General features: G+C 46.6%; 1 protein-coding gene across 18 annotated transcripts in view; it reads right to left on the reverse strand.

Moving 5' to 3' along the window:
- The window catches only part of CAMK2D (calcium/calmodulin dependent protein kinase II delta), a 121,198-nt gene extending 112,343 nt beyond the window's left edge, over positions 1-8,855 (reverse strand). For 6 of the 18 annotated variants that reach the window (XM_041459354.1, XM_041459359.1, XM_041459355.1 and 3 more), the window contains exons 1-3: positions 8,592-8,855; positions 8,071-8,329; positions 7,322-7,416 (exon numbers count right to left, since the gene is read on the reverse strand). In XM_041459354.1, the coding sequence (XP_041315288.1) occupies positions 7,322-7,416; positions 8,071-8,135 (160 nt within the window). In that variant the 5' untranslated portion in view covers positions 8,136-8,329; positions 8,592-8,855. The remainder of the gene's footprint in view (positions 1-7,321; positions 7,417-8,070; positions 8,330-8,591) is intronic. The other 12 variants (XM_041459368.1, XM_041459364.1, XM_041459371.1 and 9 more) reach the window with 4 other exon arrangements.
- Positions 8,856-9,085: the final 230 nt, after the last annotated feature.

Raw genomic sequence — 9,085 nt, forward strand, 5'->3', positions numbered from 1 at the left:
CAAACATCTCTGCAATAGTTTGCTCAGCACATTATCTATAATTTTCTAGACTGAAAAACCTGATTAGAAAAAACAAATATAATGCTGTAGCACCATTTACACTTCTCAATTCCCACTGAAGAAGCCCCAGATCAGAAAAGAAGCTCCATCAGGGGTAAGACACCTATGCAAATTTGCAAAAGTTGCCACTCCCTGGCTTTTCTGACAGCTCCTGCTTCTGTCCAGTGGCATCCAGAAGGACAGATTCAAGAGGAATTCAGTAACCCCTCAGTACAGCAGAATATACCCAGCAGCTTCTGATGAGGTGCCACAGAAGTTATCAGGGCTGCAAAGCCTAAAAGTGAGTTCTCTGATCCAAACAACTCAAATGAATTTCAGAACGAGCTGACAACAACCCAGAAAATGACACTGGGTAACAGCACAACTGTCTCCCTGAAAGAACACACCAGCCCCACGTCACACAAATTCTCCACCCTCCCTGATGCCATGCACAGGACATTTCCTATAACACAAGGATTAAATGGATGAGGAGTTTGCACAAACATGGGCTGCAAGATGTACACAAGCTCAATACATCCAAGGAATAAACAGACAGATTGGACTCCTGCGCCTCCCCACAACAGAGCAGATGTTTCTTCAAATTCAAAGCACAACTATTTTTAATAAGGAATCAAACAGAAGAACTGCCACTGTTAAGGTTTTGTTTTCTAGTAACCTTTTCCAAAGCACAGAGGTAGTTATGTTTCTCACATAATCTCCCAAACCCCCCACAACATCCTCACAAAGCATTTGACAAATGTGCAATATATGTGCACGAAAGAGGAAGCTGGACATATCAAACACCCTGGCCTAATTTCTCAGGAGGTCAAATGAAGGACAGACACATGAAAAACACTATTTTGGCAGTAAAGGCATTTGCAAATCAAAACATTTCACTGACTTTTATTCCAGGCTCCTAGAGCAGACATTTTTCAATTACATTAAAAAAAAAAAAAAAAATTCAAACCCCATACCAGACTGTGAAATCAAGAGAAGTGTGAATAAACATAGCAGAGATGGCTTCACATACCCCAATCACAACCTGAGAAGGTGAATTAATGTTTAGCATTTGGATCAACACATGCCTACATATGGCAGGATTTCCACATTTCAATTCCACTTTTTAGTTAGATTTTGAAACTGGGTTTCTGAGGGGTTGGTCTGTGCCTAATTCTCAGTCCTTCCAGGAACAAGTGTATTTCTACTTGGCTGTCAATGAGGTCAGAGCCAAGTCACAAACACCTGAGCTGGCCTGTGGTTTCCCAAAAAAACCCAATGTTTTCTATGTATAGTATTACATGCAAACAAACAGAACCAATCTACAATAAATGCAAAGTGTTGACCATTGTGTTAGTCTCCTTATTTTTGTATGTGACCCAAACCTTTCATTCCCAAGTACCATTTGAACATAGCAAAACGTTCTCTCTCAGACCAGGAGGAACAGCACACATCCCTATTTATTAGTATCAGGATGTGGAAGCTCAGCAAAGGTATTCTGTTTGTATCCTCCCCTGCATCTTAAGTTCTCCCTTCTCTCCCAACAGAAGCAATTCCCAAAGTGGAGCTGTTCAAGCATGCAGCGAAGTCTTCACTTTGAGGAAGAGAACACACAGCACAAGAGCAGGAATCAGTCAATGTGTAACTTCTGACAGAAAATGGCTGGAGAGCAGTAGCCAGTAAGTCCCCAATAATCCCCCTCCGTATGCATTTTCCTCTCTTCCCCTAATGAGCTTGCTGAAACTGAGCTGACAGATGATGCAAACACCTTTTTCCTCTTCATGCCTTCCTAAGAGAAATTCTGGTCACAATGGAGAGAGCAAATAACTCTTTAGCAAAGAACTCCAGAAGTGACATTATTGAAATCAACACAGCATTTGTTATGAATAATTTAACTATGAACTACCAGGACAATTCATTTCAAATCTAGTTTAACTGTTAGAATAAATTACTACCAACCAACACACATCACAGAGTTTCAAAGTCCTCATTCTCAATGCTATTTGAAAGCTCTTCAGGGCTTCGCTAACACCAAAACAGAATAAATGCCAAAACCAAAACAGAATTAAAAGCTCCAAACCTTCACAAAACAGAGCACCTAACCAAAAATCCCTTCTGAGGTTTTTTTTTTTTGATAATGCTCTTCACTCCCTATTACCCCGAATTGTCTGAATGGAGTCAATTTCAACAGAACCAGTGGCCTGCTAAATTACAGTAATTTGCAATTAAACAAATACTTGCAGATAAACATTCAAATGAGCGTGTTGTGCTACAATCGATGTCAAACTGAAAAGAATGCCATGACTAAACTGAACACAAACATTGACCACAAACTAAAAAAGGGTGACTGCATGTTAGCAGGTGAGCCGTGTTACATACCAGAGAAAAATGGTTTTAAAACACTCTTAATGACAAGTAATTAACCAGAGAAACAAGACCACAGCAAGAAGTGGAAGAAAACCACTAAAATCCCAGACTTCAATCTTGTCCTCACAAAGACAGAATCTGCCTCACTGACAACCAAATGCCCTGAAGGACAGTCCTGTCTGTGTGGGAGTAACGTCACGTGTGCGTAAGAACAGAATTTAGCTTTAAAAATACATGTGTTGTAATAAACTGTCACAGGTAAACGTGTACTTCAGAGATTAACATCTTGAGCTAGATTAGAAAGAATTATTTTCTCCTCCTATGGAGCACTGGAAGCCTTATTAGAGCTTGCCTTCCTGTGCAACATCTGGCAAGGACTGACACAAGCTACCTGAGTAAAGTTAGTCTAGTGACACATCAAAAACATTTATCTCCGTGTCACTAAAAGCTGTGCTGAAAAATACTACCTTACATACACTTCCCATTTCATTCATCTCCCTAATGTATTTTAAATCACTTCAGGGATCACGAGGTGCCCTACTTGGAGAGCTTCAGACGCTGAAACACTCTTCCCACAGCCCAATTACTCAACACTGCACAGAACGCTGCTCCCAAGGGTGGGGTTTGCAGCCTGCGCACCCATCGGAGCTGGCTGCAGGTGAGCGCCGCTGCTCCAGTCCCTCTGGCTGTGCCATGCACCTGCAGGCACGAGCTCCCAGGAAAAAAGAACAGCAGAAATACTGAAAAAATTTGGGAAACTTCCTGCTAAGAAGGAAGATAAGTAAGCAGCAACACCCCTCCAAGGCTTGAAGCTAATGGAATGGCTGGTCCCTGAAAGCTCACGAGAGCTTTTGAGGGAGCAGCAATAACCTCCAGCTGACTCTCACATTACTCCTTGTAGCTCAAAGAAAGCGCTGGTAGTCCTGCTGCAGCAGCCCAAGGGCAGGCAGAGGTGGGCCCAGCTTGGACACGAGCTCTCCAGAAAAGAAAAGGGACTGGGACATCCTCCTCCCACAGACAGACACTACCACATTGCACCAAAGGCACCAGAAACCGTCTGTAGGAGTTACTAGCAATACATACACCCAGTGAAAATCTGTGAATACCTTTTGAAGCATGATCAGAAAAGCAAGTTCTTACTTAATGTTTTTTTGGAAAACAGAAAATGAGGGCTAGACCTACTAAGAAAATGGGTCTATTTACATGAAATCAATTTGGATCAAAGCTAGACGACTCTCAAAAGAGAAGGAAAAAGACAGAAAATGGCAAAACAAAACAGAAAATCTGCTTGTTATTTGGTATTTGGAACAGACAGGGGAAAAGTAAAGTCATTTCACAGAAGTTCACTTTCATCTGCATGACTTTCTGCACAAGAAAAACAACACAGACAAGCCCAAGCCCTTACTGAATAGTAAGGAAATCCCAAAGACTTCATCAGATGAAACCATACAGAACCCAGAACCAGCAAACATTCTTCACTTCATTCTTGGTTTCTTGTGCGTTTGTTCATCCCTGAACTTAATTTTAGAAGGGTAATATCGCAGCATATGCCACAGCACACGGCACAGTCGAGAGGGCCACGATACACAGAGCATCGCCATACAGCATTAGAAGGCTTCACCCCACACAGAGTAACACCATACCTCATCAGGCTTCGGGGTCTGCTCATGCACAGCATCATCACACCACTTCAGAAGGCCGCAGGCACCTGCCCTTCTTGTTCTTCAGCCCAAACTTTTATACTCTTCATCTTACGTGCACTGCACCCGTGTGCCCTCTGCTCCCCTGGGGATTGCTCAGTGTCCCTGGGCACTCCGTGCCTCCTTCCCTTCAATGCTGTTCACCTGCTGGGCACAGCTGTAGCCCTTTGGGGATGAGGCTCCAGCCCCGCTCCCAATTACCACAAACCGTGTGCCTACAGGGTAACACACCTTTCTATGCCTTTCCTCAGTGACAATCAGCAGCACAATCACCTTGTGCCAGAGCATAACCTATTGATACAAAACCAGCTGTGGACATTCTAGTAGTTTAGACTCCAGCTGACCTAGAAAACACTAGGATCAAAACTCTGAAGAGCATCTTAAGAAGACTTGGAAAAGAGAATATATGTAACTGTAACAAGCAAAAGCATTTTTGCTATACTGAAATAGATTCAAATTGCAAATGTTTATTACTTCTGTTACTAAGATCAGAAAAACATGGAATTGGAATTATGTGAGGAACTGTCCATCAACTTGAAAGCAACACAGCTCCCTCTGCTAGAGCAGGGGACACAGCTTCCTTTTCCCCTCCAAATTCCAGCCAAAGCCCATGCCTCTGCACAAAGGCAATTTGGTTGAAATTTCCCTGTAATTATGCAGGGAAACTGATGGGAACACACCTTCACTGGCATTAGCTGGTGACCAGATCAGATTTAGAAAGACTGCTAAAGTAAGAATTTGGAAAACTCTCCAATAACATTTATGGCTGAGATGAAAAGGGGAAGAAAAGATAATTACTGCTCTGACTGGGCTCTGAAGCCACTTAAATAATTTCTAATTTCAAAACCACTTTAAGGAAGTTTCATTTAGTCTTGAAAGTCTTGACTCCTCCACATCATACACTGAAACTGTTCTCATCCAGTGTGGGAAGCAAAAAGGCCCAAATTTGACATTTGACTTAAAAGGCTTGAAGGGAAGCAAGCCCTAGACATGGAACACATTTCCAAGCCAAGAGGACACGTTTGCTGTTAACTCTGCTCACAGAGGAAGCTGCCCCAATGATTTACACTGGGATGGGTATTTCAGTAGGTCTGACACACAGAAGTGAGCTGCTACCTCCTCATGCAGCAGTTCAGATGGAGTAGAACAAAACTTAGATCGAAAAGCAGCACTTATTAAACTCCATCCCAGTTTGAGGCTTTTTCAGGTTCAGTTTTTTTTGCACCACAAGTGCCACTCAAGTGCACCTCTCCACAATTAAAAAATTGCCTCAGAAGAATCTAAAGATTTCTCCAAGAAGCTTTATCTTCACAAACTACTTAGTAGATTTCCAAGTGCTAAAACCCAAACCAACCTCCACAAAAAACAGCCCAGCAAGTAAAAAACTGCAATTATTTTTGGGATGTCTGAAAACGGAGATGGAAAGGCATTCCCTGCATTCACGGACAGGCACTATGCATGTTCTGATTTGCAAGGATATTCCACAGCTCAGCTTTGAAGTGTAACCTGTTCCCTTATGGGTTGAACCCACAGAAAAATCTGTATCAAATTCACCTCATTCCACTTTATGAGCAAAATTCTCCCAAATGCGCTTCCACTCCTCAACAGAGCACATCAAGGACCAACTTGGTCCTGCATGAACAAAGTACAAAAACTGCAGCTTGAAATACAGTGCAATCTGAAGGATGAGTAATTAGAAAGACAGTTTTTCCTCATTTAGCCTGGCATTCCAGGATTCACCCCATCACACACATAACCCATGGCATATTGGTAACCTGGCTACTGGCACATGTTCCCCACCTGTTCCCAGTAACCTGATGATGACCTTGTTATGGCTTCTCACATTGAAAATTACTCAGATCTGTGAAATCACACCGAGCGTGGTGTTTTATTTTAAGCATCAAAATTCAACAGATCTCAGTGTGCTAAATAATCATAAAAAAACATCTGTTTAAAGCAAACTCGTGAAAATGTTTACCTCAAGTATTGTAAATTGCTTAACCTACCTTCAAGCTTGTAACTGTACAAAAAAAAAATTAAATTTAATTAACCTTTCAAAAATAAAGAAAAAATAATCTTGTAGTAAAAGTGAAAAGAGTTAAATTCAGCGAAAAGTAAGTTTTCACACAACTTTCAGCAGCCTCCAGTAACAATCATCAAAAGATCTTTATCAGAGAGCAGCTTGTTATCAGAACTTGCCATACTGTCCTATGCAATGCCTCGTGTTTAAACTTACTGACTTCAGGCTGCCCTTTACCTGCAGTGATTCCCCTGGGCCAGAAGCAGACGAGCCACGAGCACGTTTAGGCTCTGGCAATGTTTACTTACTCACTGCCGTGTTCTTTACAAATTGCCATAAAAACACAGAACGCGATAAGGGAGAGTCGATCCCTAATCCCCGACTCCCGGACACAGGCACTCCAGCTGGGAATTAACGAGCAATTGACACGGCACCGCTAAGACTCCCTTTCCACAACAACAGCCCACACCGTGTGTATATTTACCTACAATGTATCATAACAACGCGGCCGCGGCTGCTGACAAGCTGCTGGAAACAGAGGCACATCAGAGGCAAGGCAGAAACAAGCTGTGCAGCAGCCTTGAAACACTAACACTCCTCACCGCCTCAGCACGGCGACTTTCTCCACAACAGCCAGCTCAAAAAACACGTTTTTTTATTTCCTCATCATAATTTGCTTCTCACAAAAAAGTTTAATCCGAGATAAAAGTACATTTTCCCTCATTCACTCATAGGCAGACAGGCCCTAATGTCCATGTTTAAATGCAATGGGAACACAGAATCCAGTGAAGCTGTAAATGTTTAAAATAAAAGCTGTAATGGAAACTTAGTATTGACCATCCTCCCAGAAAAAAAAAAAAAAAAAAAAAAAGAAGCTTGCAAAATGCTTCCGAAGCAAATTATTTATATTAAAATCTGAAGAGACTGCATTATGTTAGACTTTAGTTTTTGAACATATTTTCTTGAAATTATTTACAGCAACCTCTGACTTCTGTGCAGTCAATCCATGAAATGTTTAACACAGAAGAAAAAAAATCAGACATCAAGGGAAAAAACTCAAACCCAGGAAATAAAAATTAAAAGAGTATTAAAAAATCTGTTAAAATACTCAGCTATTTTTATCATTTCCTAATGCTTAGCACATGAACACAAGAAACAGGGAGGAGGCACCACAAACACCAGATTAAAATATACCCACCCCTAGCTGAAAGCTTTTTGGTGTTGATAATTTTGGCAGCGTACTCTTGTCCTGTGGTGATTTTCATGCACCTCCTCACGACGGAGAACGCCCCTCTGGAAACCAAAACCGGGCAAAGTGTCAGTCCAACTGAAACACTCCACTGCCATTACCAGCTAACGGGCAGCACGGAGGGGTGTGATGTCGGCAGAATTAAAAAAAAAAAAAAAAGGGATTTTCTGGTTTTCTGTCAGGGACGGTCAGCATTGATTTTATTCAGCTGAACGGTGAACTCCGCGGGGTAGAAGCCGTGTGACCAATCCCGCCAGCTGAGGTGGACGGCGGGCGGGTTTCCACTGTGTCCATGCCGGCACACCGCGGGGGGACACAGGGCGGCGGTGGCCGTGTCCCCCTCAGCGGTGACACCGGGGGGGCGACACCCAACATGGCGCTCAGGGCTGCGCCTCCCGCCCCGCCGCTGGGGGGCGCCCGCCGCGCTCCGACACCCCTCATGACCCGAGACCCCCGCCCCGCGGCAACCTAAGAGCTAAAAATAACAATAAATAATAAATAGCAATAAATAGCGGCACGGGGGGGTTGAAGGCAGCTCCCTGCCACCCGCCCAGAGCCCCTGGCCGCCCCGGGGTCGTACGGCTGGAGCCCGGGCGCTTCCCCGGGGCTGTCGGCAGCGGTGAGGGCGCGGCTTCCCCCAGGGCTCACGCACCGACCCCCGCAGCCCCCGGTGCCTTCACTCCCCGTTCTGTCCTTACTTTCCGAGCTCTTCGAAGAGCTGGTACTCGTCGGTGAAGCGTGTGCAGGTGGTCGAGGCCATCATGAGGACGGGCGGCCGCCGGTGACTCCGGCGGCCGTGGACGGCGAGGCGGGGACGGCGGAGGGGCTGTGAGGCGAGGCGAGGTGAGGCGAGGCTCCGCGCCGGCTTCTTCTCCTCCTCTTCCCCGCCACCGCCTCCTCTGGTGACGGCGTTGCCTCCGCGCCCTCCTCCGGTCTTCCCTCTCCCCTCCCCTCACCCTTTAGGGAAGCAAACAAACAAATATTTAAATAAATAAGTAAATAAATAAATAAATAAATACGTATCCTCCTCGCTCCCTCACGCCCGCCAGGGAAAGCTAGCGGCAAAAGGGAAAGCAAAACCGGGGCGGGGGGCGCGGCGCTCCCTCCCCTCCCGCTCTCCCCGGCCTCAGCCCGTCCGCCGGTGCCGTGCCTCCCCCTAGCGACCCCGGCCCGCGCCTCCCTGCCGTCGGGGACGGCGCGACACCCATGGCAGACTCACACGGGCGGTCGGAGCACGGGAAGAACCTGCGCCCCGTCCCCCCGGGCGCGAACACCGACCTTTCCCCGGGCGCTGCCCCGGGACGGCGGCGGGAGGCGCCCTGAGGGAAGCGGATGCACCTGCGCGCGCCCCCCCCACCCCCGCCCCGCTCCTCAGTGGCCGCCTGTGACGTCACGCCTCGCCCTAGCGCGAGGGAGGGCGCGCGGTGGCGGTGCGAGCGCGGGAAGCGCGTGCGGGCGCGCTCGCGGGCAAGGGGCCGTGACGGCGCAGGAGCCCCCGGCGCGTGCGGGGAGGGGCAGGGACGCTCCCCACCTCCGCAGTCAGCTCCACAGTCAGCCCCGCACACACAGCTCCACAGTCAGCCCCGCACAGCCAGCCCCGCACACACAGCCCCTGCACCGCCGCGACACGGAACAGCCCCGGCATCTCAGCCCGGCATTCACCCCTCGCAGAGCGCCGGGAAGGGCAGGGGACACGTGTGAAGTGTCACAGCA

This window comes from Pyrgilauda ruficollis, unplaced genomic scaffold (genome assembly GCF_017590135.1).
Source record: "Pyrgilauda ruficollis isolate IOZ18807 unplaced genomic scaffold, ASM1759013v1 scaffold134, whole genome shotgun sequence".
Classification (NCBI taxonomy): Eukaryota; Metazoa; Chordata; class Aves; order Passeriformes; family Passeridae; genus Pyrgilauda; species Pyrgilauda ruficollis.